General features: G+C 45.0%; 1 protein-coding gene across 2 annotated transcripts in view; it reads left to right on the top strand.

Annotated features, from left to right (window-relative positions):
• The window catches only part of ASB9 (ankyrin repeat and SOCS box containing 9), a 34,737-nt gene extending 12,113 nt beyond the window's left edge, over positions 1 to 22,624 (top strand). For both annotated transcript variants that reach the window (XM_033947743.1, XM_033947742.1), the window contains 2 exons: positions 14,369 to 14,560; positions 21,050 to 22,624. In XM_033947743.1, coding sequence (XP_033803634.1) covers positions 14,369 to 14,560; positions 21,050 to 21,174 — 317 coding nt within the window. In that variant the 3' untranslated portion in view covers positions 21,175 to 22,624. The remainder of the gene's footprint in view (positions 1 to 14,368; positions 14,561 to 21,049) is intronic.
• The last annotated feature ends 236 nt before the right edge of the window (positions 22,625 to 22,860 follow it).

Here is a 22,860-nt window from a genome sequence, read left to right as displayed (position 1 = left end):
TGCTCTTACCACAACCTCTGGCAATGTGTTCCAGAGCTTAACTAGTAAGGAATGGAATTTTATAAAATATAATCATTTCAATGTCTTCCATCTAGCCCACATTATGAGAGGATATACCGGTAACTTATTTAAACAAGATAAACGCAAGTAATACAAGAGGAAGAATTTTTAGATACAATGAACATAGGCAATAAGTAACCAAAAAGGATAAAAAAAAATCACTATCTAATTCATTCACCGGTTCAAAATCCTCTAAAAATTAGGTGACATCTTTGATTTCTCCTCAATATCAATCAAATTTAGGTGTTATGCTGCTCATGTAAATTCAAAAACCTCTCTAACTGAATAGAATCCCAGAAAACAAATTCCTTTTCTTGAAGTTGAACTAAACATTTGCAAGGAAACTTAAGAAAAAATATATTTCCCAAAGCCAAAACTCTAGGTTTAAATAAAAGAAAAGCCTTCCTTTTCAATTGAGTGGCTCTAGCCACATCAGGAAACATTAATATTTATTTAGATTTCTATCCCGTTCTCCTGGCAGCTCAGAACAAGTTACAATTGACATTCACAATAAAATTATAGGATAAAGTTTATAGGTGGTCATAGAAAGACAGGAGGGGAGACATAGGGGAGGAGGGGGGTGGGGAGCAAAAAGGGAGGAGGAGGGGGGAGAGCAGGGGAGCGGGAGTTGAGAAGGAGAGCTAAGAGCAAGGAGAAGGCGGTCCTAGGGGGCTGTTCACTTTAAAAGGTGAGTCTTCAGTGTTTTCCAGAAGGTCATTAGCAAGAATTGTGTTCTTATCTGGGCAGGCAATTGGTTTTAAAGATGGGGGACAAAGTGGCTGTATGAGCATCTGAACGATGTTTCCATTTGAAGGGATCTTCCTGCAAGGATGCATAGTTGTTTCTCAGCCTCAGAGTGGAGAGGGCAGGCAGGAGTGTATTAAGGTAGTTTTGATGTGATGTAGGCAGGGTTGATGTGATGGAGTCTCTTGTAGGCCATCACAAGGACTTTGAAAACATAGCGTTTGTTATCTGGTAGCCAGTGTTCTGCATGGAGGGCTGGAGAGATGGAATCGTGGTAATCCAGGTCATGTAGGAGGCAGATCACAGAGTTCTGGACATGTTGGAGGCGTTTGAGTTCTGTGGTGGTGATTGCATTGAAGATGGAGTTACAATAGTCCATTCTTGAGAGAACATAGGCTTAGAGGAGTTGGGTTAGGTCAGGTTTAGTGATATACGGTTTGATCCTTTTTAGCTGGCCCATGTAGTAGAAGGAGACAGAGACCACTTGAGAGATATGGGCTGAAAGGGAGAGGTGGCCATCTAGTATCACTTCAAGACTATGCACTTGATCTTTTGCAACAAGAGTGTGGAGTTGGGCAGGTGAAACTAGTGTTCTTCTTTCTGATCCATAGTAATTCCGTTTTGGCAGCATTTAGCTGGAGTTTGTTATCTGTTGTCCAATTCTTCATGTCGGTGAGGCAGTGTTGAAGGTTGGTGAGTTGGGTTGCTCGGTCTTTACCTAGCGGGAGGAGAAGCTGAATGTCGTCTGCATAGGAGTAGATTTTGATTTTGTATTTTTGGGCGATGTCGATCACTGGTCTGATGTATAGATTGAAGAGGAGCGGGGACAGCAGGGCACCCTGGGGGGATGCCATATTTAATAGGTTTGGGTTCTGATTTGTTTGGGCCTAGTAGTACTGATGCTGTACTGTATCTAATACTAATACTATATCACCACAGAATTTGCTTTTTTATTTTTAAAATAAGTTTTCATGATCAGTCCTTTATCAATCTCATTAGCACAGGTCATACTGACCCTCTGTCAAATACACTTCCTGGCCTGGCTCACTGGCTATAATGGCAGTGCTGTGTTGAATATTTTTGTTTCGTGTCTTGATCCAGTTTCTGTTTGCTGGGTTAGCAAGGACTGAGGTTGCTAGGGAGGCAACATTCACAGCTCTGAAGGGGGGAGAATCCCAACCACAGTATCTTGTTACAATAAACAGCAATGAATGGGACACAGGGGGTATTTGTCCTAGGTTCAGAGGAGAGCTGGGATTTTTGGCATCTGAGGATGTTTGCTGTGATGGGCCAGTTATAGCAGGAAATGGATACTAAATTAAAATAGATTTCACAATATATATGGTGATACCTTTTTAGTGGACTAACTTAATACATCCACTTAAGCCAGGTCAAAAAACCTTGTTGTCGAGTACTGTATATCTCTTTTTATGAAAAATCATTAATTTGAATAATTTCAACACTGGAGCCAACTTCTGTAGCGAAAAATGACAAATGAAATACTTAACGTCATTTGTCTAAATCAGGAGTGTCCAACCTGCGGTCCAGTAAAGTATTTTGTGCAGCCCGGGTCGAGGGCGATGCAGTGTTTTCCTCTGCTTCCCCCGGGTGTTTACCGTCTTGCCGGCTCCCTCCTCTGTCTTGCTGCAGTGTTTGAACGTTTGTGCAGCCCCAGAAACATTTTTTCCGACCAATGCGGCCCAGGGAAGCCAAAAGGTTGGACACCCCTGGTCTAAATAGTACATAGCATACTTTATTTAAAATACTTATATTCTAATATTTGGATGAAGTGCTTACAATTTCCTTGCAAAATATTCTTCTATTAAATAAGGTTTACTATATTCCTTCAAGAAATTCAGGAGAGTCTTCAGAGGTTAAGTTTCAAGAAATAAAGCATAATGAAAGCAATTTATCAGCAATTTTTGATACAACTTTGGCTCCTTTTATTAAGCCACGCCAGCAGGGTTAACGTGACTTTTCAACACGCACTAACCCCTGCGCTTGCCTAAAAACTACCGCCTGCTCAAGAGGAGGCAGTAGCAGCTAGCGCGGCCAGCGGTTTAGCACGTGGTATTATGCACGTTAAACCGCTGATGTGGATTGGAACAATCTTTCCGCTACGACCAGTGGCAGCAGGAAGCTATTAACCTCTATAAAGGGAGCGAGACTCAGTCAAATGGTATTAGAGCCTACTAGGGATCGGGCGATACTAGACCTAATACTCACCAATGGAGAAAGTGTCACAGAGGTCTCGGTAGGCAATACGTTGGCCGCCAGTGACCACAACATGATATGGTTCAACCTCAGGAAAGGTTTCACTAAGTCAAGCACATCAACCAAGGTCCTCAACTTTAAGGGCACAAACTTCGAAAGCATGGGAGATTTCGTCCATCGGGCACTGCAAAACCATGCCGAAACAGATAATGTAGAGGTAATGTGGTCAACTCTGAAATCAACCTTACATGAAGCAACCAACCGCTACGTCAAATCAGTAAGTAAACGGCGAAGAAACAATAGACCGCAGTGGTTCTCTGCGGAGATCTCAGACCTCATAAAAAAGAAGAAAAGAGCGTTCATCGTCTACAAACAATCAGGGAAGCGAGAATCCAAGGAAGACTCTCTGGCCAAGTCAAAAGCGGTCAAAACGGCAGTTAGGGAGGCCAAACTCCGAATGGAGGAGAACCTTGCGAAGAGCATCAAGAAGGGCAATAAATCCTTCTTCCGATATATTAGTGACAGAAAAAGAAACACAGATGGGATAGTACGCCTTAGGAAACCCGACGGGAACTATGTAGAATCGGACTCCAACAAAGCCAAACTTTTAAATGAATACTTCTGCTCGGTCTTCACTTGCGAGGCGCCAGGATCCGGCCCTCAGCTGCCGACAAGGGAAAACTCGGAAGACCCGTTTCAAAATTTCGAGTTTACGCCCAGCAGTGTCTACGAGGAGCTATCATGACTCAAGGTTAACAAAGCTATGGGACCGGACAAACTACACCCCAGGGTGCTCAGGGAGTTGAGTGACGTCCTGACGGAAATGTTATCCGCGCTCTTCAATCTTTCCCTAAGTACAGGAAGAGTCCCGTTGGATTGGAAAATGGCTAATGTCATTCCATTCCACAAACAGGGATGCAGGACGGAGGCTGAGAATTATAGACCGATGAGTCTCACATCGATAGTGAGTAAACTTATGGAAACACTAATCAAATGCCAATTGGATACGATCCTGAACGAGGAGAATCTACGAGATCCCTATCAACATGGTTTTACGAAGGGAAGGTCCTGCCAATCAAATCTGATCAGCTTCTTTGACTGGGTAACAAGAAAGCTGGATATAGGGGAGTCCCTGGACGTCGTGTACTTGGACTTCAGCAAAGCGTTTGATAGCATCCCACACCGCAGGTTATTGAGCAAGATGGGTTTGATGGGACTGGGTGGAACATTAACCACATGGGTTAGGGACTGGCTTAGAGGTAGACTTCAGAGGGTAGTGGTAAACGGTACCCTCTCCGATACGACGGAGGTGATCAGCGGAGTGCCGCAGGGCTCAGTCTTGGGCCCGATCCTATTTAACATTTTCGTAAGAGACTTGGCTGAGGGGCTTCGAGGTAAAATTACATTATTCGCCGATGACGCCAAACTAGGCAACATGGTAGGCAACCGCACAACAGATGAAAGAACAGTGCCCGACAAAAGCTCAATGCCTGACAGTATGATGCAGGACCTACTCCTGCTGGAGCATTGGTCAAAGACTTGGCAACTAAGTTTCAATGCCAATAAATGCAAGGTCATGCACCTTGGCGGCAAAAATCCATGCAGGACTTACACCCTAAATGATGAGATCCTAGCAAGGACTGTAGCAGAATGTGACTTGGGGGTGATCATTAGCGAAGACATGAAGATTGCCAATCAAGTGGAGAAAGCTTCATCCAGGGCTAGACAAATCATGGGCTGTATCCGTAGAAGTTTTGTTAGCCGTAAGCCCGAGGTCATAATGACGTTGTACAGATCCATGGTAAGACCCCCATCTGGAATACTGTGTACAATTCTGGAGGCCACATTATCAAAAAGATGTGCGGAGAGTTGAGTCGGTCAAGCGAATGGCCACCAGGATGGTCTCAGGACTCAAGGATCTACCATATGAGGAACGACTGGGTAAGTTGCAGCTGTACTCACTCGAGGAACGCAGAGAGAGGGGAGACATGATCGAGACGTTCAAATATGTCACAGGCCGTATCGAGGTGGAAGAGGATCTCTTTTTCCTTAAAGGACCCACGGCAACAAGAGGGCATCCGTTGAAAATCAGGGATGGGAAATTTCATGGCGACACCAGAAAATATTTCTTCACCGAAAGGGTGGTTGATCACTGGAATAATCTTCCACAACAGGTAATTGAGGCAAGCAGTGTGCCAGATTTTAAGAAAAGATGGGATTGGCATGTGGGATCTCTTCATGGAGGTAGTTAGGGGTTGGGCCATTAGTGTGGGCAGACTAGATGGGCCATGGCCCTTTTCTGCCGTCATGTTCTATGTTTCTAAAGGAGTCCTATGAGCGAGGATTCAGAAAGATTGACATTGCTGGGATCGTTTGTCTTTGAAAAAGATGTTAAATAAAAAGGGGGGTTAAATTAGTGTATTTTTTTTTTTTTAACTTTATTATTTATTGAAATTTTTTACATACTCCACAAGAACATTCTTCTTGTACAAGCAAAGCAGAAAGGAACAAATTAAAAATACTCACATTTACTGCTACTGGTAACATATTCAATTTTCCTTAGACCACTAACTCAAATGGGGGGGGGAGGAATTGAATAAATTGAAGAGATACAATATTTAGGAATATGTCAATGAATGAAAGGCTAAACTAAACTAAACTAAACCTTAGGTTTCTATACCGCACCATCTCCATGGTCGTGGAGCTCGGCACGGTTTACAGGGGTTGTAATAAGAAAGGAACTCCAGGGAAAGGGTTAGATGTAGATCGGAGAGGAGAAGAATGTTAGAGGGCAAGGATGTCAGAGAGGGGAGAAGTTAGATTTTAGAGAAAAGCCAGGTTTTCAGGTGTTTGCGGAAGGGTTGGAGAGCACTCAGGTTCCGAAGGGGAGAGGTGAGGTTATTCCAGAGCTCGGTGAATCTGAAGAGGAGGGAAGTCCCCAGTTTTCCTGGGTGGGAAATGCCTTTTAGTGAGGGGAAGGATAGTTTTGATTTTTGGGACGGTCTGGGGGTACTAAGATTCGAGGAGTTCCAGGAAAGAGGAATTAATGGAGGAAGGATGCCATGGAGGATCTTGAAGGTTAGGTTGATGCATTTGAAATGGACTCTGGAAGTTATTGGAAGCCAGTGAAGCTTGGAAAGAAGTGGTGTGACGTGATCGAATTTACTTTTAGAAAAGATAAGCTTGGCCGCGGCATTTTGGATCCGCTGGAGTCTGTGGAGGTTTTTCTTCGTTAGGCATAAGAAGATGGAATTGCAATAGTCCAGCCTGGAGAGGATGATGGATTGGACGAGCACTGCAAAATGATTTTGATGGAAACAGGATCTTACTGACCTCAGCATGTGAAGGCTGAAATAGCATTTTTTTACCAGGGAGTTGAGGTGGTCGTTGAAGGACAGTGTAGAATCAATGATGACGCCCAGGACCTTACTGGAGAATTCAAGCTGCAGAGAGGAGCCGGAAGGCAGTGGGATTGAGGGGGGTAATTGAGCTAATTTTGGGCTGAGCCAAAGTAGTTTTGTCTTGGATTCGTTCAATTTCATTTGGACGGAGTGGGCCCAAGATTGGAGGCTTGAGATACAGGAGGATATGTTCGATGGGAGATCGGTGAGGTTCGAGTCGGTCTCGAGAAGGACAAGGATGTCATCAGCATAGGTGTAAATTGTTTCAAGGGGGGATAGGTGGAGGAGTTTTAGGGAGGACATATAAATGTTGAAGAGGATAGGAGAAAGAGGTGAACCTTGCGGGACTCCACAGATTGGTGTCCAAGGGGAGGAAGAGGTACCATTCATGTTGACAATGTAGGAGCGGGAACGAAGGAATTTTGAGAACCATTCAAGGACAGTGGAGGTGATGCCAATTTCGGAGAGTTGGTAAAGTAAAATGTCGTGATGAACGACGTCGAAAGCGGCAGAGAGGTCAAATTGCAAGAGGACAGCGAACTTGTTGCGGGAGTGAAGTTGTTGGACCTTGGAGATTAGGGAGGTCAGTAGGGATTCGGTGCTGTAATTGGGACGAAAGCCGTGTTGGTAGGGTAAGAGGATGGAGAATTTCTCTAGGTAGGATGAGAGTTGAGTCGATATGATGGATTCGAGCATCTTGGTTAGGAGAGGGATATTCGCTATTGGGCGATAGCTAGATGGAGAGGAAAGGTCAAGGTCGGGTTTTTTCAATAGAGGGGTTAGGGCGATGTGGCCCATTTCTGGGGAGAAAAGGCCCGAATGTAGAGTGGAGTTTAGGAGTTTAGTAATGGAAGAGATGGCTTGTGTGGGTATTTCCTCGTAGAGGTAGGAGGGGAAAGGGTCTAAAGAACAGTTGCAGGATTTCATTTTGAGACAGAGTTTGAGGATGGTGGAATCGGATACTTGGTCGAAGGCAGCCCAGAGTCTGTCGGCTGGGATAGCGCTGGAGGCCGATAGAGTAGGGTTGGGGTCAGTGAGCACCAGGGAGTTGTAGGAGACTGCAGGAGGGAAGGAGCAGCGTAGGGTAGTGACCTTATCATTGAAGAAATTTGCCAGGACATCGGCTGAGGGAGAGGAGGGGAAAGAGGTGGAGTCTTTTTTGGAGGTTAGAGAGCACCAGATTTTGAAAAGTGTGCTACTCTGATTATTGGATCTGGAGATTTGCTCGCCATAGAAGTTCTTTCTTGCTTTTTTTAATGTAGAATTATAGTGCTTGATGCTGGCTCTCCAGGATTGTTTGTCTGTAGGGGAATTGGATTTTTTCCATTTGCGCTCCAGGGCTCGACATTTCTGCTTTAGTTCTCTATGATAAGGGAGGTACCAGGGGGCTTTGCGAGGGTAAGAGATGGATTTGGTGGAAAGGGGGGCGAGGGAGTGGTAGGTGGATTCGGAGAGGGCGGTCCAGTTATGCCAGTTGGATTCGGGGTCTACAGGTTTAGGAGCGGAGGAGAGTTGATTGAGAAATTTTGTCCAGAACAGGTTGCTTGGAATTTTTTTGCGAAAGGTGATGAGGTTAGGGGAGAGGGGAGGAGCCCCGAGATGTGACATGAAAATGGGGATGGAGAAGGTCCCAAGGAAGTGGTCAGACCAGGGGACCTGTTCCCAGCGGGTGTCACCGACTGAGGTTTTGTAAGCGGTAAGATCAAGGAAAGTAATGAGGTCAAGAGTGTGACCCTTTTCATGGATGGGGATGGTGAGGGGGGTGAGAAACCGAGAGAGGCGAGGAAGCTCTTCAGTTCTATCGTATTCTTGTTGGTATTGTCATCAAGGTGGAGATTGATGTCCCCGATGATCAAAAGCCTTTGAAATTTGAGGAAGGCATTTGATATGGTTTTGAGAACGAGATCAGCGGATTTGTTCCAGGGGGCAGGTGGGCGATAAAGAAGTAGGATTCCCAGTGGGTGAGATTGGAGTTCGTCGTTGACCGAGGCCAACATGTATTCTAGGGAGGTGTGGCAGCTCTTTTCGATGAGCTGGACATCGAAGAAGGATTTGTAAATTAGTGCCAGGCCGCCTCCTATTCTGTTAGATCTGGGAGAGAACAGACCTTGGAAGCCGTGGGAGCAGAGTTCATTTTCTGTAAATGTGTCATCTTTCATGATCCAGGATTCTGTGATACATAGGAATCCCGGGTCAGAGTCCACAAGAAGGTCCTTCAGGATTTGAGTCTTATTGCAAGCGGATCTGGCATTGCAATAGAGTGTTGGGACTGGAGTAAGTGAGTCAGAGGCAAGGTTAGGGAGGTTGGCGGGGGGAACGGGCTTTAAGGGTGTGTGGTTGACTCTTCGAGGATTTTTTTTGGAGGAATGGATTCTGGGGTGAAGTAGGGTGGGGATTCTGAGGCCAGGACAGAAGTTGAAATCAATTGAGGGGTCGGGAAGGTTAGGGGAAGGAGGTGTCAGGCAGGGGGTGGTGTAGGGAGAAGAGCAGAGCAGGAGGAGAAGGAGCCAGAAAGGCGGCTTCATGTTTTTTTTTTAATTTTTGGGGAGAGCTTTATCGGGGGGAGAGCTAGGCAATATGCCTAGTCAGGCAGTGGGAGTATGGACAGGATGGAGGGAGGCTTCCTCCTTTCTCTGTTTAGAGATGACGCAGGGGGTAAAAAAGAAGCCTTGACAACAGGGAGAGCGGAGATGCCGGGGTTTCGGGGCGGAGCAGGGCTCCCACGCGGCCCGAGATCGCCGGTTCAGTAGAGGCAGCTCCCGATGGCAGAGGAGCTGCTTTTAAAGGAGAGCAGAGTCGGAGGGGTTTCGGGGGCGGAGCAGGGCTCCCACGCGGCCCGAGATCGCCGGTTCAGTAGAGGCAGCTCCCGATGGCAGAGGAGCTGCTTTTAAAGGAGAGCAGAGTCGGAGGAGTTTCGGGGGCGGAGCAGGGCTCCCACGCGGCCCGAGATCGCCGGTTCAGTAGAGGCAGCTCCCGATGGCAGAGGAGCTGCTTTTAAAGGAGAGCAGAGTCGGAGGGGTTTCGGGGGCGGAGCAGGGCTCCCACGCGGCCCGAGATCGCCGGTTCAGTAGAGGCAGCTCCCGATGGCAGAGGAGCTGCTTTTAAAGGAGAGCAGTGTCGGAGGGGTTTCGGGGGCGGAGCAGGGCTTAACAGCTATTAACCCTCTCTTGATCTTAAACATTCCCAGTAGCCAAACCTTTCAAGTCTAAAAAGGCTCGTAATTGATCTGGTGTATAGTAGACATATTTAACTCCTTGATATTTAATCAAATATTTACATGGATAAGCTAATAGGAATGTCGCTCCCAGGGTTAAAGTCTCTACTCTCATTGCTAGAAACAATTTTATTTGCTCCTGCGTTGTTCTCGTGACGTCGGGAAACATCCATGCTTTCTTTCCTAAGAACAATAATTGTGGGTTTCGGAAATACAATCGCATAATTGTATTCATATCTTGTTCAAAAACAAAAGAAATGAACAGTGTGGCCCTCTCTGTGGATTCAGAAATAGTGGATTCTAATAATTCCGTAACATTAAGAGCATCTGTTGACTTCAATTCCTCTATGCCTGGTGTAGTTCCCACAATTTTCTTTTTAGGCAAATAGTAGATTCTATTAAGTGGAGGATAATGTACCGGGGTAAACTTTAATATAATCAGTTAAATACCTTTTCCACATTTCAATGGGTGTAACCCCCAAGGCCTTCGGAAAGTTCAACAGACGTACATTTAATCTTCGGTTATAATTTTCCATTTGTTCAATTTTTTTAGTCAAAACTGTTCGTTCCTTTATCAAATTGTTGGTTACAGCTTGAATATTTACCACATTGTCCTTAATTTCTTTTATTTCTGTTGAAAAATCTTCTTTAACTTTCTCCAAAGATTTACCCAAAGTGTCAAGGGTAGATAATTCTTGTAAAGATCTGGCTACCTGGGTGTTTAACCTCTTGAGAGACTCCAAAATTTTCTCGAGGGTGACCACCTCCAACTTTGTTGTTTCAGAGCCAGCTACAATGTTGGCTCGCACTGCTCCTTGTTGCCCTTCAATCCTCGCGGCTCCAAGCCCCTGAAACAGGGTCTCCCCAGTGCTGGCTTCCGCAAACGGAAGCTCCGATAGGACCACGAGTTCCTGAGCAGGGTATGGGAGTGGAACAGGCTCCGGGGGGGTGGGGGGGAGAGAGACACCTCCTGCTCAGAGTCTCCAGTCGCTCTTCCGGCTGGAGATAACCTGAGCCTTCCTCCCGGAGTACCGGGGCCTAAAGAAGTAGCGGTAAAGTCCAATATGGATCTTTGGACAGGAGTAGATGTCCGGACTGCAGCGGGCTCAGAACGGATATTACCCTTCCGTTTTGAATGAGGAATTACGCTGAAGTAAAAAGCTCTCGTGGACCGCTGGTAAGACCGCTGACTTCAGGCTGCCGCCATCTTGACTCCTCCCGATTTTTCTAAATTAGTATATTTATTTAAAAAATTTGTAACCAACAATTAGGAGCGGGTAACAACAAAACATCTATAATAATAAAATGGTAAGCGCGAATGCGCACTCTAAAGCCGTATTCCCTGATCTGTCGGGACATGGCCACAAGAGTGTGCATGCGCGCTTACTACGTCACCCGCACCAGGCGGGGATCGAGCGAGGAGCTGTGGCGGGCCAGCTGCCTATCGCCTCCATGAGGGAAGTGAGGAGCCGGCCCGGGCGACGCAAGGGCCATGCCCGACCCCGACTCTGCCTAGCGCTGGCTGCACGGCCGAGATGCTGCCGTTGCTGCTCCACGCGCCCCGGCCTCCTCCTCCTCCACATGTGTGCTCACAGACGGGCGGCCGGCCTGCAGACAGGAGGCTGCTGAAGCCGCGGCAGAAACGCACAAACCTTCCCCCGGGGTGGGGGGGGACGGACGGCGCGTGACGGCGAGGAGGGAGTGGGAGCAGGCCGCAGAGGCTGTCGGTGCTATTGAAGGAGCGAGTGAGGCTAGATAATACTTTTGTTTTTTTAAAAGGTTTTTGCACTATATCTGCCGATTGTTCAGCAGGGCTGGTCCGTTGTCGCTAAGTAAGGCAGGGGAATTTGTACCTGGTAGGAAGTTTTCTAACCAATTGGAACTTCGGTTCCCAAGTTGACGCGATGGGGGTTCCTGCTCTTTAAATTCAGTGCAGCGAGGATGCCGCAGCCATTTTTAGCAAACACAGCAGTGTTACAGCACAACCGAATAAGCACAAGTGTTAGATTAGGTAAGTTAACTTTGTAGGAACGAATACTACATTTTGGTTTGTTGGAAAATTCGGTGTGGTAGAAAGCATGATTATTATGTAATTGTTTAGTACAGTCACAGTATTTGCTTCCCGAAAGACAGAAAGAAAGAAAGACAGAAATACAGAAAGCGGCTAGGAAAAAGAGAGAGAGAAAAAGAAATAAAGACAGACACACAGACATATATTCTAGCACCCGTTAATGTAACGGGCTATAAGACTAGTACATAATAAAATACAATAACTGACAAAAACATACAACATGAAATAACTGATAACATTTCAATTTAAAACCCAATTCAATGCACCACACAGTAATACTATGCTATTAAGAAAACACTCGATCAAATTCAAAACCGTAGCGCAGTTTTTAGCACTGGCCATGGCAGTAACCGCTTCGACACTCATAGAATTCCTATGTCACCATCGCAGTTGGAGCTAAAAACCACGCTACGGTTTTGTAACGGGGGAGGGGGCATTTAGTAATGAAGTTATACTTTCGGAATTTCCAAGCTCTTTTATAGGAAAAAGGTGTTAATTTACCCAAACATGACAAGACAAACCCAGGAAATTAGAAGAGCTTTTTTGGCTATGAGACAAGAAGTTTTTTTATTTAGGGGCTACTTTTTTGTTGGCTTACTCATGTAATTGTCGTATAAAATATTTGGGTACAATTTATGTTTATTACCAACCAGAGCAATTGAGAAACTTTATTGATTTAAAGAAGATGTCTTTGTAAGTTTTCAGCTTATTTATGACTGCCGTATTATTATATAACGGGGTTATTCATGTTTTCTTAAGATTGATCTCCTTATCATTTGATTCATTCCCCCCAAATATTGGGATCTAAGTAAGAACGATATTATAGTTCTTGTAAAATATTGTTTCATAGAAACATAGAAAGTGACGGCAGAAAAGGGCCAAGGCCCATCGAGTCTGCCCACTCCATTGACCCACCCCCCTAGTTAATTGCTCTCTGATGACCTTTTCCCTCGAAGAGATCCGACATGAGCATCCCAAATGATCTTAAAAACTTGCACCTGCTGGCCTCACCTGGGAGCCTATTCCAGCTGTCCACCACTCTTTCAGTGAAGAAGTACTTCCTGGTGTTGCCATGAAACTTCCCGCCCTTTATTTTCAGCGGGTGTCCTCTTGTGGCTGAGGGTCCCCTAAGAAGGAAAACATTATCTTCTACTTTGATGCGACCAGTGACATACTTAAACATCTCAATCATGTCCCCTCTCTCCCTACGTTTCTGCTCTATTCTTACTTGAACAAGAGGATACTTGTGTGATTATTTTTGAAATGCATAAATAAATAAAATACTTACATTCCACATAATATTGACAATACTCCCCCGATATTCGTGGGGGTTCTGTTCTAGGAACCCCCGTGAATTGTGAAAAACCGCGAATACGGTTTTTCAATGGGGGAGACTGGAGAGGGCAGCGAGACAGGCAGGAGAGAGCAGCCGGAGCGCCGGCGACTGCAGGAAATCACTCGCTGTATGCTCCGACCGCCTCTTCCTGCACTAAGTCGGGCCTTACCAATCAGGAGCTGCGTGTCAAAGCAGCTCCTGATTAATGAATGTACCAGAATGTTAATGGATTTTGGCTCTAAGAATTTAGAGATTGAGCGGATCAGTTGCAGCTTGAAAAAACATGATTTAATTACAGAACTTATATGGTTATGGAAGATTAGTTTTTATCACATAAAACCCCTAAGATTTTAATAGAGTCAACATGGTCCAGGGGGGATGTATCGAGAAGAATTGGAAAGTTTAGCACTATTCTCTCTTTCCAGGGGAAGAACATTACTTTTGTTGTTTTTGAAGCGTTTAAGGCTAGCATATTTTCTTTCAACCATAATCTAATCTGATTGAATTGTTAATTTCAGTAATTTCATTGGTATTTTCCGGGTTTAGCGGGTGTAATAATTGGATATCATCTGCGTAAAGAAATGCTGAAAAACCAATTGATTGTGGGTGAAATTTATATTAGATTACCTAAAATGTTCTGGATTAATCCTAATCGCTGTATTAGTTTTTCTTTATTTTTCTCTCTAATCCTTGATGTGGACTGATTTATTTTCTAAACAAATCAAAGTGGGAAGGTCGAGATGTTCCGGTAGGGGGTCTTTATGATCAGTAACATAAAATCATTCAGCGACTCAACGCTGCATGTGTTTCGGTACTCAGGGTACCTTCCTCAGGGGTCTGACAATAAAGACCCCCCCCTACTGGAACATCTCGACTTTCCCACTTTGTTTCCGTAGGGATTTCCTGCTGCTTCTAGTGGTGCTGATTTATTTTCTTTAATGAGTGCTGATCGTACCGATTGTTAAAACTTCAATTAAAAAAAATAAAAGAAGAAACCTACTCCATGTTAAATCTAAGGGCTCCTTTCATCAAGGCGCGCTCCGGGGATTAGTGCGTCGGACATTTCATCACGCGCTAACCCCTTCGGCAGCCTAAAATCCTAACGCCTTGTCAATGGAAGCGTTAGGTACTAGCGCGGCAGGCAGTTTAACGCGCGGTATTCCGCGCATTAAACCGCTACCGCGCCTTTGGAAAAGGACCCCTAAGTGTAACTCTTTATTGCTGTAAAACCAGAGAACTCACAGAACAGGTGTCCTGTCTTTGTTAAATTCTGTTCACAAATATATTCTCATTCTTTTCTGTGCTTGACTTAATACCTTACTACCAAGGAGCAAATGCAAATGATGGCAAAAATCTGGACTCCAATCTCCACCTGGCTGCCAAGAATTGCAACATAGATCTGGTTAATTTGCTGATTGACTTTGGAGCTGACAGTATGGCTAGGAATGCTGATGGGAAGCGGCCAGCAGAATTAGTCCCACCTGATAGCACTTTAGCACAGATGTTTTCAAAGAGAGAAGGTACGTAGATCTCCAGTCTGTTGAAAGTCGTAATTGTCAGAGAACCACTGGAAGCATTACGCAATGTTTATTCATCAAAGCAGATATTCCACCTACAGCTAGATTACAATACAACTGAAACAAGTCCAGTTTAAATGAAGCCTTGGCAAGGGTGATGATAAAATAATGGGTGTTGACTCTTAAAGTAATGATGCATGTACCATAAGTAAGCAATTATATTCTGCTTAATCTTGCAGTCCCTTTGAAATGAGCTCCAGTGGTTCTGCCAGTTAAGTTTCCAAACTGTAATGGAATATGTCATTCACTGCTTCTTAAACTCTTGCTCTGAACAACATGGCACCAACTCCCAGTTAACATTAAAAACCTGGTAGAATACCTTCAGTGCTTCTTTTTAGCAGAGAAACTATTGAAATTACCTGGATGAAGCGATGAAATCTTTCTTCATCTGATAATTTCTTTTTAGCGATGTGTAGCAAGTTATTTTTATGCTATAGCTTCAAACGTTTTTTCCTCTACTCTACCTTGCTTATATCTACCAAGTCTTACCAGGAAACTCAGTGCAGTTTTCTTTATGTTTAAATGATTTTTATTATTCCAGCAGTAAGAAGCAAATACAAACAGTAATACCAGTCAGGAAATAACATTTTCAACAATATAATCAGTTCCCCTCCCTTCCTCAAGAATCCTTGGCCAGTCCAACAGCTGAGAGTGGGAATAAAATCTTAAAGATTCAAAAGTCTACTGCGAGCACGCGGTGTGAGGTCCTGCCAGAAGTGCTCCCACACCTGACAAAATTTGCGACCCGGGCCAAGAGTCAAGTCTCCCACCATGCGTCTCTCCAGTGTTGCGTGCACTATCATTAGGGATCTCCAATGTGCATATGACGGGGGATCACGGGAGAGCCAGTTGGTGAGGATGGCTTTTTTTCCCATCAAAAGGGCTCTGGAGATAAATGCTGACATTCCCCTGGGTTTGGGCGAGGCTATATTATAAAATCCAAATAACGCCCTCGGTTGCAGAAGCCATCGCCTTCCCCAAAGCAATGTGGTATATAGGCCAAGATGTCTCCAAAACTGTTGGATTGCGGGGCAGGCCCAAAACATGCGACTCAAAGATATGTGAGCCTGATTTCGGGCAAGAATGCGACGCAGTAATCCCCATCCGAGCTGCACGTTCCGGTGGAATGTAAAGTCTAAGAACAATTTTCAATTGCATTTCCCAGTGAGTAATATTGGGTGACACCTTCTGAATGTTCTTCAGGACCCGTTGTAACTGTTGAGCAGTCAACTGGCAATGCAGTGCAGTTTTCTTAAAGAATAATCATTTATTAGATTTAGCCTTTAAATTTACTTCTGCTTGTTTGGCTTTCTGTTAACTTTCATTACAGTGCAATAGGTGAGACATTCTAGAGTCACAGATGGGTAATATCCCTATAGCCGTGTGCATCTGCAGAAGGAATCCACTCCAGATTTTTCCTCTTGCCTCTGCTGTACTTCACTGGGTGGAAAAATGTGTTGGCTGCTGTTGGAGGAGCTCTGCAGCTGGAGAGGCAGTTTTTGTGCATGTGAACATGCATGAAAACTAAGCCTGTGCAGGGGAGGGGGGGGGGGCGCGAAGGCCAGCAGTAGTGGCAGCTTTTGGATATTGATGCTGGCTGCCAAGGTAGGAAAATAGTCTGATTGCTGGTGGGGCTTGGGGACCCTACCAATCACTGGAAGGGTACTTTAATTTGGGTTGGGCCTAAGCCCAAAGTGGGTGTGTCTACCTGTGGCTATACAGCTGCTTGTAACCAGGTTGGGATCTGGTGCTACCTGGCTTGGGGATTTTCCCTTCTATTTTATATATTCCACCAGTGACAATCTTTGTTGTAGCCTGGCTCCTTTTGCAACCTTACAACCATAGGCCCTGGCTCCAACCATGTTGGCATCGCTCCCGTAGAAACCTGATGGCAGGTAAAGGCCAAATGGTCCATCCAGTCTGCCAATCCGCAGCATCCACTATCTCCTTATCTCCCTAAGAGATCCCACATGCCTGTCCCATGCTTTCTTGAATTCAGACACAGTCTTTGTCTCCACCACCTATACCAGGAGACTCTTCTACACATCTACCACCTTTTCTGTAAAAAAAAGTATTTCCTTAGATCACTCCTGAACCTATCACCTCTCAACTTCATCCTATGCCCTCTCATTCCGGAGTTTCTTTACAAATGAAAGAGATTCATCTCATGCGCATTTATGCCATGTTGGTATTTAAAAGTCTCTCAAGAACACCATTGTAGTGACAATTAAACAATAGTTACAAAAAAATGTCACTCACCAGTAGTGGGCTGCCTCTCTAAGATCTGAAATTGAGATCAAAACCAGGTGGAGAAAAAGCCTCAAAAACTATTATCACGCAGCAATCATTGATGATTTACAGCTGGCATTCTTATTGTCATTGGCAAAAAAACTCACACCTGCAGCACAATGTTAGAAGATCTAATGAGGGGAAAACCCCACTACTGTGCACAGTATTAATTTTTATTTTTAAATCTTTTTATAGTTCATGTATATCATTTTTATAAATACTAATAAATTATAAAGATTCAAAACAAAAAGGCTGAAGAAACGGAAGCAAAAAATACTTAGCTCTGGCGCCAGAGAATGTTACTGGAAGAGATCCGCCGGTACTGGATAAACAACTTCTTTTTAACGGTGTGCATCAGCCTCTCATCGTAAACAAACAGGTCCACGACAGAGCCAAAAACTGCTCCAACAAGCAGTCGTTTCGCCAACAATCGTTTGGTTTCTTTAGGGTTTCTCAAATCAGCTTCCAACAGCCAGAGATTCTCAAACCAACTTCAGACGTGATAATAAGAACGCCAGATGTAAATCATCAATGATTGCTGCGTGATAATAGTTTTTTGAGGCTTTTTCTCCACCTGGTTTTGATCTCAGTGTCAGATCTTACAGAGGTAGCCCACTGCTGGTGAGTGACATTTTTTGTAACTATTATTTAAATGTCTCTATCATATCTCTTTTCTCCCGCATTTCCTCCATAGTATACATTGAGATCTTTAAGTCTGTCCCCATATGCCTTATGACGAAAACCACCTACCATTTTAGCAGCTTTCCCTGAATTTCCATCCTGTTTATATCTTTTTGAAGGTGTGGTCTCCAGAATTGTACACAATATTCTATCTATGAGATCTCACCAGTCTTATACAGGGGCATCAATACCTCCTTTTTCCCACTGGCTATACCTCTCCCTGTGCACCATAGCATCCTTCTAGCTTTCGCCATCACCTTTACAACCTGTTTGGCCAACTTAAGATTATCACATACTGTCACACCCAAGCCCCACTCCTCTTTTGTGCACTAAAGTTTTTCACCCCCTAAACTGTACTGTTCCCTCGGGATTTTGCCTCCCAAATGCATGACCTTGCATTTCTTAGCATTAAATCTTAGCTGCCAAATTTCAGACCATCCTTCAAGCTTCACTAGGTCCTTCCTCATGCTATTCACACCATCAGGAGTGTCTACTCTATTGCAGATTTTGGTATCACTTGCAAAGAGGCAAATCTTAACTGATAAGCTTTCAGCAATATCGCTAACAAAAATGTTAAAAAAACCCCACAAAAACAGGCCCAAGAACTGAACCTTGAGGGATACCACTGGTAACATCCCTTTCCTCAGAGCAATCTTCATTGACTGCTACCCTTGTCACCTTCCATTCAACCAGTTCCTGTCCTAGTCTGTCAATTTAGGGCCCATACCAAGGGCACTCAATTTATTTATTATGCGCCTGTGTAGAACACTGTCAAAGGCTTTGCTAAAATCTAAATACACCACATCTAGTGCACTCCCTGTATCCAATTCTCTGGTCACCCAGTCAAAGAAATTGATCAGATTTGGCTGACAAGACCTGCCTTTAGTGAATCCATGTTGCTTCGGGTCCTGTAATCCATTGGATTCCAGAAACGTTGCTACTCTGTTTTAAAAGCATCCTATATAATAAAACGTTAGCGGCGCATGCGCTTTTAAAAAAGCGTGATTCCTGCCGCTGTGGTGTGTGATCCGTGGCCGTGTTCCATTTTAGAACCCGGCTAGGGATCACTCTGGCCACTCCCCTCCTCCCGCCCTCACCAACCAGAAGCAAGCTCAACACACCTCCCACCCTCACCTCACCAACCCTAAGCAAGCTGGAACATACCTCCCGCCCTCGCTCACCACTGCTGCCGCTGCCGCTGATCCTCCTCTTCGGGGCAGCCTGCGATCGTGGCCGGCTTTGGCGGGCCTCACGGGCCGCTTTCCGACCTCGGTGGCATGTTCCCTATGATGCACGGGACCACGTCGGGGGGAGCGTGCTTCCGGGTTGGGGAGTGGCCTGCGAAGTTCGCTGGGGCCAGCCACCACGATCGCGGCCTGCTTTGAAGAGGAGCAGGCCAGAAGACGCCGGGATGGAGGGAGGGTAAGCAGGGGGATTAATTCAGGTGGCCAGAGGGAGAGGGAAAGGGGGCTGCTTTGGGGGGAGGGGTGTGCTGAGGGGACACAGAAGGGGCCATTGAGAGATAGGGAGAGGGAAAGGGGGCTGCTTTGGGGGGGAGGTGTGCTGGGGACAGACAGTTTTACTCTGGGGGAAAGACAGAAGGGGCCATGTAGAGACAGGGAAAGGGGGCTGCTTTGGGGGAGGGGTGTGCTGGGGGGAGACAGAAGGGGCCATGGAGAGATAGGGAGAGGGAAATGGGGCTGCTTTGGGTGGGAGGTGTGTTGGGGGCAGACAGCTTTGCTCTGGGGAGAAGACAGAAGGGGCCATGGACAGACAGGGAGAGGGAAAGGGGGCTGCTTTGGGGGGAGGGGTGTGCTTAGGGCAAACAGCTTTGCTCTGGGGGGGAGACAGAAGGACAACTGCCAAGGAGAGAGAGATAAAGAAACACAGACATCTAAAGAGCGGCAGGCAGCAGAAGCAGCGGCGGGGACTTAAGAGCACAGCTCCACCCCTCCCCCGATCCAGCAGGGGCTAACGGTTAAGCATGAGGAGATGCTGGGGCCGCACCGAAACCAGCGGCAGACAGCAGAATCAGCAGCAGGGACTTAATGAGCACAGCTACGCTCCTCCCCCGATCCAGCAGGGAATAACGGTGAGCACAAAGGGACGCCGGGGCCACACCGAAACCAGCGGCAGGCAACAGAAGCAGTGGCAGAGACTTAAGAGCATAGCTCCGCCCCTCCCCCGATCCAGCAGGGTTCTATACCATACTAGATATCGAATCTGAGAATGGTGGCAGTTGACCGTTTAATGCAGCTGATGCACTGAGATGATAGTGGCGGTTGTCTGGCTGTTGCAGAGGTCATCTGATCCAAATGGCATGCCTGCATTTTAGCATTGCATTGACTCTTGATCTAAATGACTAGCCTGTATTTTGGCACTCATTACTATTTCCTGGGAAACCTCATAGCTGAAATATTTTGTGTTGGCTTGGCTGCATACGTCAGGGCTCAAGGAGCATATCAGCTTTCGCTCCTTGGCATATTGTCTTTATGAACTTCTAACATCAGATCCTATTGTCTGACTGGAATTTACTTTATTTCATTTATTTCATTTTTATTTATTGTTTTCTCAGGTACTTTAGCTAGATTGTGAGCCTTTGGGACAGCTAGGGAAATCCAAAGTACCATTTTTATTTATTTTATTTTAATGTATCTTTAATCTATCTTCATTGTAAACCGCGTTGAACCTCACAGTATAGCGATATATAAGAAATAAAATCAAAATCTATTCTAGCACCCGTTAATGTAACGGGTTTAAAGACTAGTTTCCAATAATTTACTTACCATAGAAGTCAGACTTACAGGCTGTAGTTTCCTACTTTTTCCTTACTTCCACTCCCGACTCTAGAAAAGGTCAGCCAGCGGAGCTCCCAGAACCTCCATAAGTTCCTTTGGTATCCTCAGATGTACACCATCCGGCCCCATTGCTTTGGCTACCTTTAGTTTAGCTAGGTCCTCACAAACACAGTGCTCTGAAAATCAGTCAGGGTCTACCATACCTCCAGATTTGTCTTCTGTGGTCCTGCTCCCAGCGTTTCATCTGTGAACACTACCTTCCCAGAATCTTCGGCCCTACCTGATCCAATCTGCTGCTAACTGGCTATTTAATCTAAATCTAATCTAAAATTTGGATTTGTATACCGGGTCATTACCTAAAAGGAGCTTGACTCGGCTAACAAAGTAGCTGTAACATAAAGGAATAATGAAAAGTGCAAAGTAAAATACAAACTCGGATTAAAAAGTGAAGAACTATTAATACATGAAGGTTATCTTGACCTTAGAAATGTAACAGAAATGAGTCATATATATTAAATGTGCCCTTTTACGAATTTGGTTTAACGTAATAAAGATCTGATAATAGGCTGCACACATCTGATTGGCCATATTGTTATTTCTTCTGAAACCTATAGAATGTGGCATCAATGAAATGGCTTTTATAACTCTTATGTCTTTTTTCTAGGACCTCTCTCCTTGAAGCAGTTATGCCGCTTATGCATTAGAAAATATATTGGACATAAATGTCACCTTAGGATAACTGAACTGCTGCTACCTAAGGAGCTGAAAGACTTTCTGTTGTTTAGATAGACCAAGTTTTATTGATGATTACTAGTTGTCACAAGAGTGAGGTATGCTTTCAAGATTCCAGCATATGGAAGAATGGAGTTTATCAGTTGACATGGAACGTGATTCAGGTTTCCAAGGAGCTAGTCAGCCTCTGTAAAGGGATTGGGATTTGATACATCGCTTAGACAAAGTGTATTATGTGGTCAGTCAGGCACTCAAACATTTCTCCCTATCTGTCCCAGCAGGCTCACAGTCTTATCTAATGTACCTAAGGCATGAGCTAAATCCAAATCTACTCATCTTTCTATATGTTTATGGGGTCATTTTACCAAACAGTGATAAGCACTAAGATATGCTTACTGTGAGATAGAGACACCTACTGCAGGATATGCTGAGGTTTCCCGCAGTAAATTTGCTGATTTACACATGCACACTGTGCACCAAATAAATATTTTGCATTTTGTTTGAGCATGTTGGTTGTGGAGAATAGGGGAGACAGCACTACTCAGTGCATGGGGCATTGCTGTACACTGATTAGCATGGGTTGAGCACATGGCCCTTACCACAAACAAAATGGGTGGCGTTAAGGGCTGACATGGTAATATTTTTAATGGCTGCATGTTAATTGCGCAATTAGTTTGTGAAGGTCCAAGAAAACAAAGAGACAGCGATCCACAAGATCCAGGATACAAAAAACCAAACAGTAGATCAGAGTAAAACTCAAAAGTTCCAGTTCAATAATTTATTCACCATAGCTGAGAGAGGAAAGAAACCATCACCGTTAAGTGATAGCTGTTGCAAAACACCTTTTGGTTTTTACAGCCCCTGATGCAGGCCTTGTAAGGGCGAAATTATTGTACTAGCACTTTTGAGTTTTACTCTGCTCTACTGGCAATTAGTTTGTGGCCCTTAATTCCAGAAATAGGAAAATTGGCCAATTTCCTTGCATGGCACAAGTGGTGTTAATGCATGTGAAAGATACGGAAGGGGCGGGCTAAGGCCACTTTTGCCGTGGCTTTAGTAAAAAGACTTCTATATGTCTCAACTGTACTTGCCCCCTTGGCTGCCTATTAAGATGTTTAATTGTATCATATTTATCAAATCCTCTTGATAAATGTCTTGTCATAGACTAATTCCCCCAAAATGCTTATGACTATAGGTGGAAACGTTTTCCTACTGTGCTGAAATTCTTTAACTTAAGATTTAAACTTTTAAGGCCTAGAGGGGAAAAAAAGACTTCAAGGGCTCGCACTTACCTGACTTTAGAACACTTCTTGTCAGGTTAGCCTCCTGTGAGCTATCATTACTCTCAAAAAAATCTATTTTTTAGGCAAATCCAAAAATTTGTTGGTATCCTATATAATAAAACCCTAGCCGCGCATGTGCACTCCCACCTGCGTGTTCTATTTTCCCTGTTCCGTGAGATGTAGGTCCGTGATGGCAGGAGTGCGCATGCGCGGGTCCCCAGCCTTACCGCACCTAACTACACTCGCCAGCAGGACTGGCCGCCAGCGCTGGACTCCCTGCTCTGCTGAAAGTAAGTTCTTCGCCTTGTCGCCCCCCCTTCCCTTCCCACGGTCCCAACTCCAAACCTGCAGACTCCAGCAGGGTCTGCATCACTCTACACACGCTGCTTCGGGGCTGTAGAAGGCCCCGAAGCAGTGTGTGTAGAGTGCTGCAGACGCTGCTGGAGTCGGCAGGTTTGGA

Source organism: Geotrypetes seraphini, chromosome 6 (assembly GCF_902459505.1).
Source record: "Geotrypetes seraphini chromosome 6, aGeoSer1.1, whole genome shotgun sequence".
Lineage (NCBI taxonomy): Eukaryota > Metazoa > Chordata > Amphibia > Gymnophiona > Dermophiidae > Geotrypetes > Geotrypetes seraphini.
Note: the sequence above shows the minus strand (reverse complement) of the source record. Positions and strands in the feature narration are given on the sequence as shown.